General features: G+C 32.5%; 2 protein-coding genes and 1 pseudogene across 2 annotated transcripts; all 3 read left to right on the top strand.

The window, feature by feature from the left end:
* The first annotated feature begins 110 nt into the window (after nt 1–110).
* LOC100801826 (mitochondrial intermediate peptidase, mitochondrial-like) lies at nt 111–7,924 on the top strand (annotated as a pseudogene).
* A 6,715-nt stretch (nt 7,925–14,639) lies between these two features.
* On the top strand, nt 14,640–17,300 carry LOC112998708 (probable polyol transporter 3). Its single transcript, XM_026124809.2, has 2 exons — nt 14,640–14,835; nt 15,796–17,300. Exons 1-2 carry the CDS (start codon nt 14,754–14,756, stop codon nt 17,178–17,180), a joined length of 1,467 nt encoding a protein of 488 aa, XP_025980594.1. The 5' UTR covers nt 14,640–14,753; the 3' UTR covers nt 17,181–17,300.
* Nucleotides 17,301–18,163: 863 nt separating this feature from the next.
* Nucleotides 18,164–21,457, top strand: LOC100801282 (uncharacterized). The gene is made up of 3 exons (XM_026124808.2): nt 18,164–18,596; nt 18,689–18,892; nt 20,968–21,457. The coding sequence occupies exons 1-3, from the start codon at nt 18,390–18,392 to the stop codon at nt 21,037–21,039; spliced, it is 483 nt and encodes a 160-aa protein (XP_025980593.1). The 5' UTR covers nt 18,164–18,389; the 3' UTR covers nt 21,040–21,457.
* Nucleotides 21,458–21,699: the final 242 nt, after the last annotated feature.

The following is a 21,699-nucleotide window of genomic DNA, read 5'->3' as shown; positions in this document are numbered from 1 at the left end:
TATACAGGAAGGAAATATGATTTCTAGGTCTTTGGGTTAGGTTGTCAAATGGAATATTGCGAGAATCAAAGTGGATCGAAGGCTAATTTCATTTCTGTGTAAGCAGTAGAATGGCATTAAGGACAAGTTTGTTGCTGGTTGGAATACTGAAGTAAGACAGATTAATTATGTCTGACCTTAAAACCTGAAGAAGCATTTTAAATTGAAAATAAGTACATATAAATTTTTAATCAAGACAGAGATGAGTGTAGATTTCACATTTAGCAACCATTTGACATCACACAGCCTACCGAACCAATAAGTATAGCATTTGATTAAACCTGCAAACCAATCATCATTTGAAAAAAAAAAGTGGTTATAGTTAACCTTTGAAGATTTGGACTCTCCAATCTTCATTTCAGTGCTATAAGATGCAGACATTGTATTAACACATGATCAAGCTCAAGTTACAGAGGTCTAACCCCAGCACCTGCACTTAGTATTTTATCTTTTTGCTGTACAGTATCTGAACACAAATCTTGATCTATATGGTCAGGTGAAGAAAGCTGAGCAAGAATGTCATATGCTTTCTGAGGAAGCTCAAAGGGGAGTTAGAAACTTACGTGTTGACTTTGAAAGGGGTGGAATTCATCTTTGCCCTGGTAATAATATTACTCTTAATTCCATGTTATACTTCAAATAAAGTTGTAGGAACTTTTTCTCTTTAAAATGTTTCTTAAGTGATGCACTTTTTTTGCAGAGAAATTAGATCGAGTGAACAAGCTAAATATTGAAATTTGTCAGCTATGCAGAGAGTATGTTTATAACTGATTTATGCATGGATTGCAATGAAATTTCTTTTGCATGTTGTGAAAAATGATTTTTTTTATTTATTGGAAGCAGTTTGTTCTCCAAACATAAGTTTATATTTTACTGTTTTCCCCTTCTTTTTCGTATTTCTTGGTAAACTGGTATCATGTAAAGAGAGCAGGTCCTTAACTGCTACTAATGATAAAGCAATCACAAAATTGATAATTTTGTTATCCAAAACTTCAATATCATGAAGTCACATTAACAAATTTGCTAGACATTGAAATTTCTCAACTATGTGTAGAGTAATTGTATGATTTATTAAGCAATGCAGCCAGCCATGAAGCCTTTCCACACTGTGGATTGTGGGGTTGGCGTCATGGATTAGTTGCACTTTGCTGATATGTTTTATAATTAAGAAGAGTTAAATTTTATTAGGTGACATTTAGGGTTGGCTACCTTTCTAAGACCAGAAAAAATTGAACTTGGTGACATTATTGCTATAAATTGTATTTGACTGAAGTTGATCATGCTTGTGAATATTTCGATGCGTGATTGCAATTCAGTCATTGCTTCATTACTTATTTTCCCCAAAAGTAGACTGTTGCATGGTTGAATTAGGCCTACTTTTGCTGTGCTCTTGATCTGTTTGCAATTTCTTTGGTTTGGTTAGGTACAATGAAAATATTGTAATGGACCCAGGAACTGTTGATATATATCCTTCATCTCGCATCCCCAAGAATCTGCACTATCTTGTAAAGCCTATCTATAGTTCAAAATCTTTAATAACCAAGGATTTATCAGGGTCCAGGGGAACCCTAAAAGAGAAAGGATTTCGGATTACGACAGACCCACAAACTCTTACTTCTGTATTACAATTTTCATCAGATGATGAGGTAGTTTCTATTCAATGATTTAGAAGTCTACCTGGTATATTGATACTCGTAGTAAGAGTTACTCACAGGTCTTATTAAGGACAGTCCAGTAAGTTTATGTGAATTGAAAAAGCATTTCTAATCATGTTAATCTTCTAAGAAATCTATTATTCAGACTCTAGAGTATTGATAAAGTTACTGGTACTCTCAAATGATCCAAAGTAAATGAACTTGTTTATTTCCTCCCAATTTGAACTTAAAAATTAATCTTATGTGCTTCTAATAGAAACATGATATTTTTATGATATCAGGAAGACATAGGTATAAAACCCAATTACAAAGATGGAATGCTGCAGAACTTAAAAGGGTCTGCACCTTCAATGTCCTAAGGCCAGACAAACCTAACTAACTAACTGATTGATGAAATTACTAATGAACATCTGTCAACTTCTCTTTATATTTGAAGGTTAGGAAAATAGTATATATACGAGGAAATTCTGTGCCACACGCAAATGTTGATGTCCTCAAAAGGCTTATATCTGCTCGACATGAGCTAGCTCAGGTCTGTATCATCATGAGACGCTCTGATACTTTTTATTAAGCCCTTTGTTCGGTGCTGAAACATAAGTGTTTTCTCTTCTCTCGTATTCTATGTTGCTGTTTGGTGAACATCATTTCTAGATCCCTATCATGTATTTGTAGGATGAGTATATGACTATAGCTTGTGGAACACATTTGATACTTTTTCTTCTTCTTTTTAGACAGAGCAAGAATTTTATTAAGGAAGAAGAGAAAAAGTTTGTAGAAAAAGGATAAGTACTCTCACGAAAAGAAGACAAAAAAGGGGAGAAACTATAACTTAGGAGATTGGAATTTGGAATATGTAACATCTCTGTGCTTTTCCGAAAAAGAAACTGCTCTGCATACACCAGGAACTGTTCAGCTATAATCTTGCTGTCATAGTTAGAGTTAAAGAAAAAAACTAAATTGCAGGGAAATAAATCTGCATGATTAAAAACTAAATTAATGAAATCAGCAGATTATCATGTGCTCCAACAATTATAAATAAAAAGGTTTTGAATTCTTTTAGGCTAAAATTTTATTTTCAATGAAAAACTGTATAGCATGTTATTTATATTAAATAAAAAGTATTTACCAACTATTTTGACGTCATAACACAATGATTTTACCATCTGATTGTTTATTTGATCCAGATAATGGGGTGTAGATCTTATGCTGAATTTTCTGTTAAGCCTAACATATCTGTATCACCAAAAGTTGTAACGTCATTTTTACTCGAAATGAGCAAGATGGTCCAGGCTAAGTGTATAGAGGTACAGATTCCTTTAAGGCATACTTTCTAGGGCACGAGGGTGTTATAGCTAAAGTGACATGTGCTTGTAACTTAAACTAGGATTTTCTCTTTTACTTGTGATCTTAGGAGCGCAAGTTAGTTATGAAATTCAAGAGAGAAAAATGCAGTCAAAGTGATGGAGATTTAAGGCCATGGCATGAGACCTATTACATGACAATGATGGAGTCCTCTGCATATAAATTGAATTCTTCGGTAATTATAATATAGATGCATGTTTTTTTGTCATTAATACATACCCATGTTTGTATTTTTCACATCAATGCAAAAATCATGTATGCAGGTTGTAGGTTCATATTTTTCTCTCTCAAACTGTATTGAGGGTTTGAAGGTTCTGGTGTAGTCATTGTTTGGTGCAACCTTTTGTATCATCCCTCTAGCACCAGGTGAATCTTGGGATCCCCATGTACTTAAACTGTCTCTTTATCATCCTGAAGTGGTATTTGGTGTGAAAATTTTTGTGACTGAAAATGAATTTGGATCCAGTGGATAGCACTCAAATGTCGTGAAGAATTTTTTTAGTCAGACAATTTATTTCTGTAGTTTTAACTTCTGTATACAACTTATATATCTTTGAAGTTGAATTCAATAAAATGGTCCAAATTTCAGTAAATTCTATCGATAAGGACTCTTAAAGGAAAAAGTCAAATAAACTCCTAGGTTTGTCCACTATCTCATTCTCTACCCTTTGTTTGAAAAAGGAATGTCAGCCCTCCAATCAATATCATTGCCATCTTTTTGCTTATACCATGTTGGAAAATGTATCTAATGTTTACATACACAATCAGACAACTGTCAATAGTCAATTGTGTTATCAGAATCATTACTACAACAGAGTATGTTAAAGTCTGTTACTTACAACATACATAGCATCTACCCTAGGTTCTGTTTCTCAACTGAAAGTATAAATGTGAGAAATCTATTCTGACTTCATTTAGTGAAATGAATATCACAAATTACAGAGACACTCTGATTCTCTCTTTTCACTTTCTATCATTTTATTTTATTTCCTCTCACTTTCTCATTCAAAACACAACTTTGACATACTGTAATGTAAATTGATGATTGGTCCTTGCCGTGTTGGGATTATCTGGTGTGGCATCTAACTATGTTAGGGAAGACCGGTAATTTATCAATTTACTGCTTAAGCACACAATGCTTATTTTTTGGTGTATTTTCACCCCTTCTCTCTCTGAGTTCCTTTAATTGTCTTGTTTTCCTGATCAAGTAATTCTGTTGTCCTAATAATATTTTGATTTTATCAAGATTTTATATGTTTGGACCTTAACTAAATTCATGTGTGCTGCCAAAGATATTATACCTCATGTCTATCACATTGCTATTGATGATTGATATCAATAATGTTTTGCTATTTTTTTATTAACCAGTTTGAAGACACTGAGACTCAATCATTTCAGGGTGACTTGGGATATCTCTACTTAGATTTGTACTCAAGAGAGGGAAAGTATCCTGGTTGTGCTCACTTTGCAATTAAAAGGACTCGCAGGATTTCTCAAACAGAATACCAACTTCCAGTATGTGAAAATTTCTTTATTCCCCTATTCCTTAATCTAATTGAGGCATCTAACTAGAAATATAATTTTCTCTTTCTGTCAATTATATATGCAGTGCCTTTTATGTGAAAGTTCTCTTTTTTTTTTTTTATTAGGTGTTATATTAGTAAGACAAGAGAATACATAATCCTCCAGTGGAAAAACACGATGGTTTTGGGAAGGAAAATGATGGAGATGTGAGACTGAGGGAACACTATTTCACTAATTAATTGCATAAGTTCAATGCATAACACTTTCTTAGCCCTATATTTAAACTACATGAAGACATATACCCTTTACTTGGGGTGCCCTATAAGTTAACTGAATATGTAGTCCATTGCCTATGAGTTTACCTAATACTATATTCTTTAATGCCCCTTGTCAAGTTGAAAGCTTACTGGGTATGCAACTTGTTAATAATATCAATCCTGCCAAATGTCAATAAAAACAAAGAAAACACAAGACAAAAAACAACTCAACCAAAGAACACAGACAATTAGCTCTTATCCTGAATAACAAAACAATAAATGACCTGTCATTTTATCAACTAAAGAACATACAATTTTTCAACTGCACATTGTTGAAGTTGGACTTAAATGTATATTTTTGAGTTTCAAGAAAAAAGCTACCTGTCTTTTTATCTCGTGACTTAGCCCCTCTGAAGTGTTGAGGGTACTTAGATAGTAAATTTTGTTTGGATAGAACTAAGAAGTAATAACGAACTGTAGTTTTTCTTAGACCTACCACCTATGTATTATTGTTCATTAAGTTTTGTTTTCCAAAAATAAAATTTTCTTTTTTAAACTAATATTGATGCACAGTGCTCATTTAAGCACATTTTTCTGACTAAATCACAGTATTCGCCATAAAGATGGCAGACTGCTTATTCTTCTGATTCATGCCTGATTCTGATAATTTTGCAGATTGTAGTTCTTGTTTTTAACCTTTCGGGTGCATGGAATTCGTCTGCTGTAAGTCTCAGTCATTGGGAAGTAGAAACTCTATTTCATGAGTTTGGACATGCTCTTCAGTCACTGCTTTCAAGAACGGTATTCTCTTGAACTTTTACGAGGAAAGTGTTGCTTTACAAAATGAGGTCATAAATCTATATGACGTGGTAGAATCAAAGATAAACATTTGTGAAATTTGGGATCAAGATGTAAATTAAGTGATTATAATATAAACAAATTATCAGTTTTCAAAGTTAACTACTTTTACTATTCATAAATCTCTACAATAAATGTTTTATTGTCTGCTGGAAGGATCTCAGGTCCCTTAAGCATGTGATCCTGGGTTCAACACCATGTGATTAGTTTATCTACTAGGTGGGAGATTGAAAAAAGAAAAAAGAAAAAATCTGTACAATATACAAGGATTTCCAAAACTATGGGGATTCATATTCGTCACTTGTTTACAACAGATTTTTCCTATCACGTTAAGAGTATGAATATCTACAATATAAAAGGAATATCAACAATCTTATTGTGTAAATAACATATAAATACATAATAAAATATGATTTACCCTCTCCCTAGTTAATGTAACGAGAATGCTGTTTCTTTTGTTCTTCATTCATGAGTTGGCATATTGGACTAATTGAAGCATCACCCAGGGAATAACAATTATTCAGGGTCCCAAGGCAAATGCTTCCTGCAGATACCTTACTAACTTCTCTGTCGGCTACATTGTAGTCTTTAGGATTTATGAGTTTCACATGTTCTAAATTCTAATATCTGTAACATGTGTAATCTATAGAACTCAAATATCTTTCTCGTCAAATATAAAGAAGGGATAGTATGAACATGATTTGAGCTAATTGATTTAAACTTTAATGACATTTTTTTAATTGAGTTTTGAAATTGTAATTATATGAACTGTCTTACCATATTCTTTAATGAACCAAAATACCTTTGCAAGCATTTGTTGATAATAGAAACCTTTAAAAAAGGTTACTGCTCACATTTTTGTAATCTGATACTACCATGTTCTCATTGTAGGACTACCAGCATTTTTCGGGCACCAGAACGGTTCTTGATTTTGCAGAAATACCGTCCAACCTCTTTGAGTAAGTAGAATGCTGCAAGAACTATGGTCTTCAAGTCCTAACCCTTAAATCAGATGGTAGAATAAATATAAGTTTAATTACTCTTGACACCCTTATATCTGCACAATCTTTACGTTTTAGTCTTTATACCTAGAAACTAATCATTTTAATCCTTACATGCATACACTTTTTAATTCGTTTTAGTCCCTAAACTTACACTTTTTAATCCGTTTAGCCCCAAATATTTTGGATGGCAGGGATAGGGATTTACTAAACGAAGAACACACTTAATTTATAATTAAGGCCTACGTAATTTGCCTTCAGAATTATATAATAATAATAATAATACTAGCAATAACATAAGAATGATCTAGACAAAGTATATCATAGAATTCTTGTAATATTGACACAAAGGTTAGTGGATAACTATGTCAATGTGTTGGGAATTCCCCCCGCCCCCTCTAATGTGTGTTGAACATTATAGTGACTTATCAAAGTGTGTTTTTTTTCAATGATGAAATTGGTGGTGATCTAATTTTAGGACCAAGTTGTTTTTGTTTTAGTTCTCATTTGTTGCCTAAAACAGCCTAGTTGGCATATGGCATTTAATATAAGCTATACTAAAATATAATCATCTGCTGATTTAAAAACGGAAGAATTGCTTCTGAATAAATTTGGTTGCCGCTCATTGCTGATGCTGTGATATTAATCTGGAGGAGTGCGATTGACTAGGTAATACTTTTTATGACCGATACTATGCATGGGATTATCGAGTTTTGAAAAAATTTGCGAGACACTGTTCAACTGGTGAAGAAATCCCACAGAAGTTGGTTAAGTCAATGCAGGGTGCCAGAGATATGTTTGCTGCAACCGATCTGCAACGTCAGGTTTTTTTTAGTTTTTCTTTTTCTTTCTTTTGCCTGTGTGGGGACACAGTAGTGGTCAGTACATAACTTGATTTTTCTGTTTATGAAGGAGAAATAGTTAACGTAGTTTAACATTTTAATTGTACTTTTTGTCAGATCTTCTATGCTCTTGTTGGAGAGCAGCCATTCCCTCATACACCGGGGAATTCTGTTCCAAGGCAGCATGTATGAGAAGAGCACATTGTCACAAAGTTGTCGGGTTTGGTTTTAGAGACATTTGCCTTTTCGTGATATCTTCCACGTTGAGATGATACCTTAGTTAAAAAGATTCATTTCTTAGAACACATTTTACTTTAGTTTCTGTAATTACAACATTATCCTACAACCTCTTAAAAAGGGAGTATACTATCTTTTTAGTCTTTAAATTTTTTAGAATTTTTATTTTGAGTCACTCAACTTTTTCATACATAAAAAAAATCACAATCAAATATGTCTAAAATCACACTAATCGACATTCAATCTCCCTTCATTGTTCACAACCCTTCCTTCTCCTCCTTAGTCAACCTTCAATCTCCCTTCAAAAACAAACGAACAAACCTTTACTGCATAATTTCACCGTTAATGAAAAAATAAATAAAAAGAAAACCTAATCAACTGTGCAAGGAGCAGAGCAATCCACAATAGACATCACCATCTACCAACACAAGAAACCATTCTTCGTTACACCAAATCAAAACCCCTTCTTCCTCCATCCATGAAATCAACCACCAAATCAACAACCATTTCGCCAAATCTTCTTCCTATGAAGTCACCTTTAACCGCTGTTACAAAAACACATTACTTGGTACACGACCTATATCATCCTACTCAAGCATTTGACAGTTATACAATTTACTTTCGAGTTCAAGTATAAACATGTAATCCCACATAAATAATAAATAAGAATATGCAAATTGAATAACATATAATTAGAAAGGACAAAAAAAGTTAATGTTTTAAAGTTTTGAACTAAGTGTAATCATATTCACATAATAAACTCTAAAGATGTAGTATCATGCTGGTGGTAAAGATGAAATCTCATATGATATAAAATAGAAGACTTTATTATTAATTTTTTACAAATTGAGTAATAATATTATTTTTTTATCAATCATTGAAGAATGATACTTGAATACTCATTTATTTTAAATCCAATTTTTCTATTACATCATAAATTTCATAATATTTATATTATTTTTTCTCTTTTTCTCTCTCATTATGTATCTAATAACATTGTAGGTGTTTATTTATCTTTTTTCTTACAGATTTAAGTGAAGCTAATTACGCATTCAATCACAACCACACATCTTTTTAAATATCATAATTACAATACTCAGCTCCACCGGTAGATCAAGATTTTGTAGCACCATCCAAAGGAAATCCGAATCTTAGTGGAATACAACCCAGAAACTAAACAATTTGGTAGATATAAACGGCCTAAAAGGCCAACTTGTGTTTGTTACTTACCGTGTCGACCAGAAAACTAGTGTGGATGTGATATTGATAGCGGTGTTTTAGTCTAATTTTTCACCAAACTTATAGTCAAAATAAAGTTGCCAAATTTCATCAGCTGCCAACATGGTTATCATATAGCATAAAATAGAAAAAAAAAATTGTTTATTTAGCTCCCACTCACCCTGCCGAAGTTGGGTTTGATTTTTCCTGCTAAATTGGGGATTGAGGTGTGGACTATAGAGAAAGAAAGCAAAATTCGAATTGTTGTGCCAGCCACGAGCATAAAAGTCATAAATCAAATCAAGTTGACTAAGCAGATACGTCTACTATTTCACTTTCTTATTCTTTAATATTCCTATCTTTTATGATGCATGTAAAATATGATCAACGTAGCAGTGTAGCACTATAACTGATGCACAAGTCAAACTAGCTATAAACTTATTACCGGAATATACTTTTTTTATAATAAAAAAAGATATTAATTACATGAGCAAAGCAATCCGATGGCAACCCAATTATGAGTAACAAACTGAACATATACAAGACAGAGCAAGGTTCGAATTCAAAAAACGTCCCTTAGGAAGTACTTCACACTGCTTCGTGCTCCATAGATAATTAAGGACTTAATTTAAACGTGATAACAGTGTAAAGTTTTTTTTTTATAATATACTATCATTTAATTATATATCATCATATATAATCTCAAACCATTTAATTAAAATGATGCTTAAAGAAAAATAAATTCTAATAGGCTCTTTTTTCTTCATGTGTTGATAAAGAAAGTATGCCCAAGGCACATAATTAATGTCAGCCATTTATAGTGGGAAGTTAGTTGCATATTTTTTTTTTCGTCAAATAACTCAAGTGTTTTTTAACTCATTAAGTTAAAGATTAATCTTACACATGGTAGATAGAGATGTGCAAAAAAACTGGTTCGGATTAAACCGAATGGTAAACGAACCTAGATCAAATAGGTTTTTTTTTTCGAATTAGTTCAAGAAAAAATGAATTAACTATTTTATAAAACCAATTCGATTAATCGAATATCGAATTGTTTCTACAAAATCAGTCCAGTTAACAGAACTATTTTTCACTTGAATATATATTTTTTATTTGAAAAAAATTATTCGAAAATCAATTTGAAACTAGTTCAACTCTTAGAACTAGTTTAAAACTGGTTAAAAACTAGTTCAATCTAGAATCATTTTTTTAAAATCGGTTTGATTTTGAACCAGTTTCAAAATTAATTTGACTATTTAAATATAAAATCAAACCGATTAAAATAATTTGAAATTAATTTGATTCGATTTTTTTATCGAATTAGTTTTTGTACATCCCTAATGGTGAGAATAGATTGTTTCTCACTAAATAGATTATTTATACTCATATGAATGCAACATAGTCTTGCACCATTCCGCGTCAACCCTTTGAGTTTAATTGCATATTTTTTATCACTATTATTTTAAGTTACGTATATAAAAGGACTTTGCTAAAAAAATTCCTCTTTAATTAATCTTTACATTTCAAGAAATATTAATTTCAAATAGTTAGTTAAAAGACGGCATCTTAATTAACAATTTTCAGCTCATGATAAAGTTGTCATTAGCAGAAGGTTAACTAAATAAAATAAATACTTCTTAACGTGCATTTGAGTAGATTTTTATACCTACACAACTAAGATTAAAACTAAAAATTAAGGTCAGATTAACTATTTTATAAACTTTAAACAAATAATTTTTTATTTATAAATTAAAATTATTACTGCTTTATATATTATGATGTTCAATCTTTGTATTTCTAATAAAAAAATTTGGTCATGAACTAGAGATTATGAATATTTTTTAATTTATTGGGTCAGAGATTATTTCGGTCGCTATGAGGACAAAAAAAAAATTAATGACATTAGTGAAGAGTGTGGAATACCTTAGCAATGTCCAAAAAATTGTTGTTAGTAGTTTGCTTATAACAGTAATATGTTGTGATAAATATCTGGTGCCCTGTGAGAAACTACGTACATTTCAAAGTATAATTATTAATCTATAACAAATTATTATGTAAGGTCTCTTTCGCTATTCCTCGGTATGGTACTAGTTGCGCACAAACAAAGGTGTAGCCTGATTCCGTGTGGTCTTTAAAACATTGTCGTACGCTCCATCTGAGGTAGGTTCTTATAATTCGCTCAAATTCCACGATAAACAGCAAGATATTTATTTGGAAACAATATTTTGTCTAGAATGAGTTCTTGAATATAGGCCCAATTAATAAGTATATCTTATAAGCATGATTTCCCAAAGTCAGAAGAATATTACTGTTCTGACATGTGCCTGCCTTGACAGATATGCGTGATCACGAAAGGAACAACAAAGAAATGAAAAAAGTGAAAAGAAGTTCATGGCTCTATCTATGTTTTTGTTTGTTCTTTGTATTTGAAATTAGTTCTAAGCGTAAGTTTCTAATCTGTCGTTGTTAATATGCTGTACAGTGTACACTGTTATAACACTCGATTTGTTTAGTGTTTAGTTTTTATATATGCTTTTGCTTTGTAAGTTTTATTTTTTTATCAGCCATGCTTTGTAAGTGTTGCTGGGCTTTTTCAATGAATGACCTATTGACAAAAAGAAGGCCCTCACTTAATAACAAAGTCTCCTCACATGAATATACACTACAAGAAAAGTGTAATTGAATTTAAGAAATAAATTTCTAGAAATATTTGAGCACTCTGTTTGTCACATTTTTCGGTATTTATCACACCAAATATCTTGAGATGATAGCATGCATGATCAACTTTGTTTGTAGATCCAGGGTAAGGCTGCAAATATGTTAGGACTCCCCACATTTCAAGCCAAGATTGAGATGTAGTTATTAATTGACAATGACTCTCTTGGATTGGTAATCGCTATCAAATGAGAGAGTTAACAAAGTCGCGTTATAGAGAGAAAGAGATGCAACAGTGTAACAAAATCTATCTATATGAAAGAAAAAGGATTAACTGAGTTTAATTCATGTCTCTAGGCTTTGATAAATTTTCTTCAAAGACCATGAAATCTTATTTATTTATTTATTTAAATTGCGGAGTTTAACTTGAGTAGTATGAGAGACCTTACCACAATTTTTATGCATTTTTTAATCAGTTGAACTAAATCTTATAGATATAATTATTTTTTAAGAAAAATAATTCTTTTCAAACTTAAGAGAGACTATTATAAATAATAAATTTTTCTTTTAAATAATTGATTTTTTTTAATCTTAAATTAAAGATCACGAGTGTTTTTTCACACGTTAAATTTGTTATTAATTTACTAACAAGCCATATGTGACTATTGATAAGTGAAAAGAATTTTACACACAAATTCTTTTACTACCTAAATAAACTATTCTATTACATGTAAACAGAAATCTTATATCTTTCTATCAACTCTTTAATAATATGTTGATTTGTTTGGAGCCTCACCTAGTGGTGATATATAATGTTATACTTTTTGCTTTTTAGCTCGTGTCATCGCTTTGCGCACTCCATCCATTGTAGTCCTCATTCATGAACATAAGCTATCACGCATATTCTTTTCTTGTTACATGTGATCGAGTTCAAACGTATTTTGATGACAACGATGACCGAATAAGCCAATATCCCAAAACAAGAAAAATATAAAATTTCAAAGGAAAAAAAGACCAACTTATAATTTCAGAAAGAGAGTTTACTCATTTTAAAGGAATCTGACTTTGGAGGAGAAGAAAAATATTGCAACCAAAGAGAAGTTATATATTTGAAGAAAAGTTCTAAAAATTAAGGAATTTATCTTTCATAAAAGAAAATAAGATGAAAAAAAAATTAAGTAAAGTAACTTTTTAAAATAAGTTGCACGCCTTAAGCTCTTTCTAATTTATTTCATCTAAATTTAACCAATATAAGATTAAAAAAACAAAATTTTAGTTTTAAAAGAATTTTTAAGTTAAAACTTAAAAATGTTAAATAGTTTTTAGTTTCTACTTTATTTTTAAAACTCTTATTTTAAACTTGAACCACGTATAACCTTAATTTCTTATATGTTAGTTACTTTAGCCTTAACATTCTTCTTGGGATAGAGATATTAGTTTTTGAAAAAAAAAACAATCATTAGGTAAAAAAAACATTATCCTCAAACTTAAAATAAACTCTTTGTAATTGAATTTTTCCATCTAAATCACAGGTAGTCTGTAGGCATCTTATTCGAACAGGATATACTTATGGATAAACAAAATAAAGTAATGAAAAATTTAACCGTTCATTTTTCTCTGTCTCCCTAAAACTAGTCCTTTTAATTTATTTTGCAATTTAATCATGTCCACCAAGGTTGGAAAATTACTTTGTACAATTATATCGAGCTATTTTTTTTCAGCTTCACTCCCCTGTTTTCCTTTCATATTGTTATTAATAAGAAACGTGAGATATAAGATTAATACAATGGTTTGAAGAAAATAAGAAGGAGAAGGGGATAAGATATATTAAATTTGGATGTCTCTTACTAAAAATCTAAATTAAGGATTTGATTCTACAAAAGAGTTTTATTCATTTCAAATTAACGTTACAATTTTATTCACTTCAGACTCATAATTAATGTAAGAGAATTATTATGATATCCAGAAAGAACTTTTGATACATTTACTTTCTTGGATAAATAGTTGAATAAGGAAAGGAAAAAAAATTCTCAACTTGGTACCAAAATCTTTAAATTTCAGGTACCATTGTAATATTTCTTTTAATACAAATATAATGGATTATGATGTTTTTCAAATTTGTCATGTTAAAAAACAGCTACATCCTAGTCTAGTCAGCAGAATATCTATCCACGGGAATACGAGATTATACTAACAATCAGGTCGTGTTTTGTAACCAATCCTTATCCATAAGTAATTATAATTAATTAATTAGTCTCAAATTTCCCGAGGCAAGTGATAAATTCAAATATATAGATTACGACAAATTTGAGGAATTATATCCCAATTTTCCTCATTGATTTTCGTTCATTAGCCAACCGTCTCCCACTAATTAGTTTAACTAATTCAAGCCCAACTTTATTTATTTTTCTCCTTTTCTTTCTTTTTCTTTCTTGTTTTTGTTACACTTTTAGGGGTATTTAATTTGAATATTTTCTGTTTTCATTTTTACTAAAAACAAAAAATGGTGATGAAGATATGTTTGATTAAATTTTTGAAAATATTTTCAGTAAAAATAAGAACAGAAAACAACTAAAAAATGAAATCAATAAAATTTTATTTTTTAGTGTTTTAGTTAAAAATACAATCCTCATTTTGGGTAAAATGTAAATGTAACAACAAAAAATGTAATTTTAAGCAAATCTAAAAATACAAAAAGACAAAAAGTTAATATATCATAAATTTTCAGTGTTTCTATTTCTTAAAAATAGAAAAAAATTAAACCAAACATATTTTTAGAATTTTAATCTTTTAAAAATAAAAATAATTTTAAAAAAATAAAAAACACAAACCTAACACATTCTTAGATTCTCATTTTTTGTGCCACATATGATATTCAATAGTATAACAGCGACCCGCAAGTGTCTCTGACTATTCCACAGTTAGTGGGAACCATATCAGACCAACGATCCCTTGTCCACACTTCGTCTCCTATATAAACATGTTTGGAATTCAGGAAATTGGACTCAAAATGAAATCACGTTGAGTAGCCTTTTACTCCTAGAGAAATTTTGTAGCTATAGAGAGGAAGCCAAAGAGACCTTGATTATCTTTATTATAATAATAATGGACCAGGCGACCACGTTCAACAAATATGCCTTTGCTTGTGCTGCAGTTGCTTCAATGGTATCCATCATATCTGGCTATGGTAATATTGCATTCTCTCTCGCTCCTTTTTCTATTATTTTTATAAATTTTAAGATATTAATTATATTTCTTAATATCATGCGATTAATTTCGATTTTTAGGTTTATGCATATATAAAATAATATTTATTGAAATAGTTCAACTCTTTAATTAAATATTTGATAGTTTAAGAAATTAATATTTTGTTTTTTTTTTTTGGAAAAATGTAAATTATATTAAACCCAAAATGATACAACAATAAACGGGGCATACCCCGCAGTTAGAGAAAATCAAAAGTCTCCCCAATACAAGAAAGTCTATATCAAGATGCTAAAACAAATGTAACAGGTGCGTTTATCTATACATAAGAAACTTAATCTTGCTAATAACCTTTATTACAAAAAATTGATAATCTTTAAAAATCAGCTTGTTCCTAAACAGCCAGATGCAGTAGACTGTAATTGCTATAGCCAGAAAACCTAATTTTCCTTGAACATCTGATGTGGATCTGTCCTTAATTAAAGAGTCAGTAATGTGCGGTGCGGTAAAGAAGTGAAACGCCTGTGGAAAGGAGTCAAATCACACATATGAGTCCAAACTTGGAGAGATTTCCTGCAAGAAAAGAACAAATGAATATTTAACTCAGTTTGAACATAATTATAACTTGTACATACATTTTGTTAGCCAAAATATATTATATACTTACATGAAGACATTTACACATGTTTTTAGTGTTATTTTATAAACAAAATTAGAATTTTATCTCAACAACAATAATAATAAAAGTACTCCGTATTTAAAATCAACACACACCATTGATACAAAGTGAAACTTTAATTCTAATAACAAAAGCATCTAAAAAATTGCGTCTAATTTTTTTTCTTAGTTTCAAATGATTATATTTTATTTTATACAATAAATGATTGGATGCACATGCTTAAAAGTTTTTAACTTTATCTACCCACATGCATGATTTCACCAGACACGGGTGTTATGAGTGGAGCAATGATATTCATCAAGGATGACATTGGAATCAGTGACACCCAACAAGAGGTTCTAGCAGGAATCTTGAACCTATGTGCATTGGGGGGGTCCTTAGCTGCGGGAAGAACCTCCGATTATATTGGTCGTCGCTACACAATCTTGTTGGCCTCACTCCTCTTCATGGTGGGTGCAATTCTCATGGGGTATGGTCCAAACTATGCAATTCTAATGCTTGGAAGATGCATTGGTGGTGTTGGTGTAGGCTTTGCTCTCATGATAGCACCAGTTTACTCAGCAGAGATTTCTTCTGCATCATCAAGGGGTTTTCTAACCTCGTTACCCGAGCTTTGCATCGGCATTGGGATCTTACTTGGGTACATATCAAACTACTTTTTGGGGAAATTGACTTTGAGGCTGGGATGGAGATTAATGCTTGGGGTAGCAGCTTTTCCCTCGCTGGCTTTGGCCTTGGGGATTCTGGGGATGCCAGAGTCCCCAAGGTGGTTGGCAATGCAAGGTCGCCTAGGGGATGCAAAGAAAGTGTTATTGCGAGTTTCCAACACGGAACACGAGGCCAAGCTTCGGTTCAGAGAAATAAAAGTTGCAATGAGGATTAATGATTGTGATGGTGATGACAACAATGTGAAACCTTCTTACAAGTCACAAGGGGAAGGGGTGTGGAAAGAATTGTTGGTGAGGCCCACACCGGAAGTGCGTTGGATGCTAATTGCGGCAGTGGGGATTCACTTCTTTGAGCATGCAACTGGCATTGAGGCTGTGATGTTGTATAGTCCCAGAATCTTCAAGAAAGCTGGTGTCACAAGCAAGGACAAGCTTCTTCTTGCAACGGTTGGTATTGGCCTCACAAAGATCATTTTCTTGGTCATGGCTTTGTTTTTGCTTGACAAAGTTGGTAGAAGGCGTCTTTTACAAATCAGCACTGGGGGAATGGTTTGTGGGCTCACACTTTTGGGGTTTAGTTTGACAATGGTGGATCGTTCTAGTGAAAAGCTCTTGTGGGCTTTGAGCCTTAGTATTGTGGCCATTTATGCTTATGTTGCTTTCTTTAATGTTGGGCTTGGGCCTGTTACTTGGGTTTATGCGTCGGAGATTTTTCCTTTGAAGTTGAGGGCGCAAGGGGCTAGTATAGGAGTTGCGGTGAATAGAACCATGAATGCTGTGGTTTCCATGAGTTTTATTTCGGTCTACAAAGCGATCACTATAGGTGGGAGCTTTTTCATGTTTGCTGGGATATCTATAGTGGCTTGGGTGTTCTTCTACTTTTTCCTTCCTGAAACCAAAGGTGTGCCCTTGGAAGAGATGGAGATGGTTTTCAGCAAAAAATACAGTGGGAAAAATGTAGCGATAGAAACTGGTCCATGATTGAGAAAGTGTAGTGTGTTATATAGTGAGAAAGAGCACTTCAGAGAATAGGTGTGATTATGTAGCATTGTGGGCTACATGTTTTAAAATTCAACACGCTAGACTTTATATATTGTTCAACCAAGATCCATGAGCGTCACATCATTTTCTTCGCATGGTTAAGTAAAAAATTAACAACATGAATGTACATAAAAAACATGAAAGTCCATGTGTACAATGCTTCCTAGAGTAGACAGCTTAGTTAGCCCTTGGAAGTCCATTGTTTAAAAATTGGTTATTGTACTTAATGGTTGTGTCACGCTGATAAGTTTTACTATTTCAAGTAACAAATCATCAATTTTTGAATCATAGACTTAATACCAAAATCAACATTGATCAAGTACTATTGGTTTATTTTGGTTTAGACTAAAGAACACGCAAATTATGAGTTCCCCTAAAATTTCAACCTAGTTCAAATCATTATATTTCCTGTATTTTTTTAGTTTAATATATATCCACATGAAAAATTATAATTATTATTTTTATTTAATAATAGTTTCTTAATATATAAAAATTTAATTAAAAATTATACATATAATAATTAATACTATATAAAAAAATAATATATTTATCCAGGTGATAAAACTTTTTTTTATAATGATTAATAAATAATGCTCCTTTTATTCCTTTTTAATTGTTATATTTTTGTAATTTTTTATTTTATTCATTTATAGCTTGAAAAGTTTTAAACACATTAATTACATTTTTATTAATTATTTTTACTCTTCTCCTAATCTATAATTAATTTATACACGTATTAATGATAGAGAAAAAAATCTCAACTATTTTATTATAATAAAAAAAATATTTGTATTACTATTTTCATCAATATAACAATTTTAAAAGACAGATGGAAGAAAAGGAGGAGAGTAATTAATTAATTGATTTTAAGGAGATCTGTAAACAACTATGTAAGGTGGAAAGTGGAAAGGCTTATATAGCACGAAAACGGTGTCGTCTCTGTGTCGGTCGCCTGCGGTTTGGATGCCAGTGAAATCATTGGTCACGAATACCCCACAAAACACACAGGTCAAAATAACTTCATAGACTATCCCTCACCTTCTCCGTTGAACCCTTGAAAAACACACTCCACTCCGATGAAGCCCACGCACAATCAGATAGAAAAAAGATAATCAAAATTTTACTTCCAAACCCAACCAAATCAAAGAAATGAAGGATAAGGAGACATTCCCTATTGCGAAAAAGGAAGCCTCTGATTCAGGTTTATTCGGAAGAGGAAGCTACAAATTCTGGGCACTAGCTGCCATGCTGCTCTTGGCATTCTGGTCCATGTTCACCGGCACAGTCTCTCTCCGCTGGTCCGGCACCCTCAACACTTTCTCCCACGCGTCCCTTCACGACCACCTCGACGTCCTCGTAAGTTTACATACTTTTTGGGTTATGTCCCTCACTTATATACTTTTATTTGTTCGTATCACTGGTTGACGTGAGATCTTTAAGTTGTTCAGGAAATCGAGGAGCGGGAGAAGCTGGTGAGGCACATGTGGGACGTGTACACGAATAACCGTAGGATCAGGTTGCCGCGGTTCTGGGAAAAGGCCTTCGAGGCTGCCTACGAGGATTTGACCAGCGACGCCGCCGATGTTAGAGACGTTGCCGTCGCCGAGATCGTTAACATGTCTCTGCGCTCCTTGGATCTCCAATTGCCTCCTGTTTGTTACTTCTCCTCCTTGTTAAAATTCCCACTTTACTGTACAATTCTAATATTAGATTGGATTTATCTGTCTTTCTTGTACGGTAAGACTTGGTTTGAGTTCAAATAGGTGTGCACCGACACCAATCGAAAATCATCTTAGTCATAACTTACAAGGAAGTTATGTTACATTGTACCAATAGTTTAACATAACTTCATCGTGTGATCACAAACTGATCATATATTAGAGTATGTTTGTTGAGTTTTATAATAACTTTTTTGAAAATATGATTTCTGAATGTGTGTAAAAACAGAGTGATGCCCGTTAAACTCTTGTTATCTTCTAAGGTTTATGTGAGAATAGTTTACTCGCATTTAGGAAATTTTGTTGAATGATCATTATGAATCCTTTTGAAGAACCTTTCTTCAGTTAGATGTTTTGCAATTTGAAGCACTGTATTCTATTAGCGGAAGTAAGTTTTGAGGCTCTTTTTTAAAAAACTTTTTGTCTTGACTACACATTTTTTTCCTTGTCTTGCAAAGATTCAATTTTGATCTGATTTGTTCCATTTTCAAGTATCTTCCCCTCTTGGTTTTCCAAAGATGCTAATTGAATGACCCCATGTGGCCCTGCTGTTTTAACAAAGATATTGCTATGTTTGCAAAATTGGCTGCTGCAGCAATATGTCTGCTAATGGGTTTGAAAAAGTCGAGCATGACATTGTTGAAACTTGAAATTGGAACTAGGAGGCAAATGTGTAGGCCTTCCCTTTCTACTCTGTCTTGATGCCCTAGCCTTTCCCACTCATACAAGGATTGAATCCCATTTGGTATAGCAGTAAGAAGTAAAAATTGGATAGTGTGGATTGTTGAATAGGGTTATACAATCAAGATAGTGTAGAAATTGTGTGTGGTTAGGAGGTCAGACTGTTTGGAAAAAAAATTGAAAAGAGAAAGGATATTGATAATTGTTGAGATTGAGCAGCTAATTACTAAATTGGCGTTGCAGAACAAGATTTTTGTCATTTTATATTATTACTGGTTGAAGTTGAAGGGGATCCTTGGTGCAACAGTTGGAGTTACTTACCATGTGACTAGGAAGGTCACAGGTTCTGAGTCGAGGGATTAACCTCTTGAAAATGCCAAGGTTGCCTACAATATACTCGTAGTGGTAGGAGCTTTATAGCACTTGATTCAGTTGCCCCCTTTTTTTTTTCTATTATTGCTGGTTAATTTAGGTAGTGTGATCATAAGGACTCTCAAGGGTAAAAAGAAAAAACTCTCAAGGGTGAAAGTGTTTACAGAAAACAGACAGTAAATTATAATTGTAAAGTAGGGTAGCCTGCATAATCTGGGTGATAAAAAACTTCGTACCCCATTGCCCAGAGGCTCTTCGCTATGCGAAGATATGGGGGAGGGATATTGTACGCAGTCTTACCCTTGCATATGCAAAGAGGCTGTTTCCGGATTCGAACCCATGACCAACAAGTCACCAAGGCACAACTTTACCGCTGCACCAGGGTAGCCTGCATAATCTGGGTGATATTGTAATGTAAATTAGCTGTCCTTCCTTGTCTGAATTTGTTGAGGACATTCATCATTAGAGTATTATTTCACATTTTTCTATCAGATAGTTAGTTTTAGGTCTGAACTTATTTGTATGCACAACATGGGGATCATAGATACACGAAAGTCTGGGTATGGCTTATAAATTAGAATTAAATCCACTTGTAAGTATTAATGTTCTTGGTAAGTTGGTTTAGTGTTTTTCTTTCTTTGTTTACATTTTTCGGGGTGGTAAGGAAAGGTACATTATTTGATTTAGTAGATTTCTGGGCTTGTTTCTGTATCATGATTTTCTGAAGGGTATGATGAAAACAATATTTTGTTATGGTTAGAAATGTTTTATATTTCTTTAACAAAATTGCGAAAGCAGGAAAAGAATGTAAATAACATAGCATTTTAGTAATCGTTAGTAAAATATGTATCAACTGAAACATAAATTTGTTATCTATTTAAGCTTTCAAGCCAGATAGTTTCTGAGCTTCTAATGCGTGTACTGTGGTATTCTGACTGCCTTATTTACTATTTCAGAGAGCACGGAAACTTAGTAAGAATCTCAAGGAAGTTGAGAAAGGCAAAGGAGCAACCTCCGAACGTGCTTAGAGATTAGAATGTGGAGCAACCAAAAGGTCTGATTTACTTCAAAAGGAAAAGGGTCATGTTACCAAAAGTTGAGAAAGGCGAAGTCATACTCGGATTTTCATGCCTTCATAAATTGGGAAATTATGTATTTTAGTAGGTTGTGATTCTTTCAAATTTTGCAGTCAATTTCATAATCATCACAATGTGAGTGCTAGTAAATTAGAGCTTGAAAGATAGGGGTGGGTAAACGGATTCAGGTCCATGGACTGATCCACGGGGCCTGTAGTCCGCGCGGGTAACGGACCAATTTTTTTAAACGGTCCATGGTTATGTCATATTTTTGGGCCGTCCGCTCAACTTGTGAACTATGCGGGTTTGGCTCGTGGGTTGTCCGCATTTGAATTTTATTACTTCAAATATGAAATCATTTGTTGTTGAAGATGTTTAAGTTTCATATTTTAGATTTATTGCTTGTATTTTGTTTTGTTAAGATATTGTTTATTTTATTGATGTAATTGACTAATTGTTAAGATTTTATTTACATTTGTATTGAATTTAATTTGATTGTGTTGTATTTTTACTAAAATTGAAATTCTTTTAAAATTAGGCCCACGGACCGGTTCATTTGACCCGCGTCACAAATCAATTTATTTGGTCCGTGTAAGAATACGGGGCGGATTG

Source organism: Glycine max, chromosome 2, assembly GCF_000004515.6.
Source record: "Glycine max cultivar Williams 82 chromosome 2, Glycine_max_v4.0, whole genome shotgun sequence".
Taxonomy (NCBI): Eukaryota; Viridiplantae; Streptophyta; class Magnoliopsida; order Fabales; family Fabaceae; genus Glycine; species Glycine max.
Note: the sequence above shows the minus strand (reverse complement) of the source record. Positions and strands in the feature narration are given on the sequence as shown.

Excerpts from the sequence above, each read along its gene's own strand:
- LOC112998708 (XM_026124809.2), top strand. The coding sequence starts at position 14,754 with ATGGACCAGGCGACCACGTTCAACAAATATGCCTTTGCTTGTGCTGCA. Across the intron at positions 14,836-15,795 it reads ATCCATCATATCTGGCTATG|ACACGGGTGTTATGAGTGGA; the intron begins GTAATATTGCAT and ends TGATTTCACCAG.
- LOC100801282 (XM_026124808.2), top strand. The coding sequence starts at position 18,390 with ATGAAGGATAAGGAGACATTCCCTATTGCGAAAAAGGAAGCCTCTGAT. Across the intron at positions 18,597-18,688 it reads ACGACCACCTCGACGTCCTC|GAAATCGAGGAGCGGGAGAA; the intron begins GTAAGTTTACAT and ends TAAGTTGTTCAG. Across the intron at positions 18,893-20,967 it reads TGGATCTCCAATTGCCTCCT|AGAGCACGGAAACTTAGTAA; the intron begins GTTTGTTACTTC and ends TTACTATTTCAG.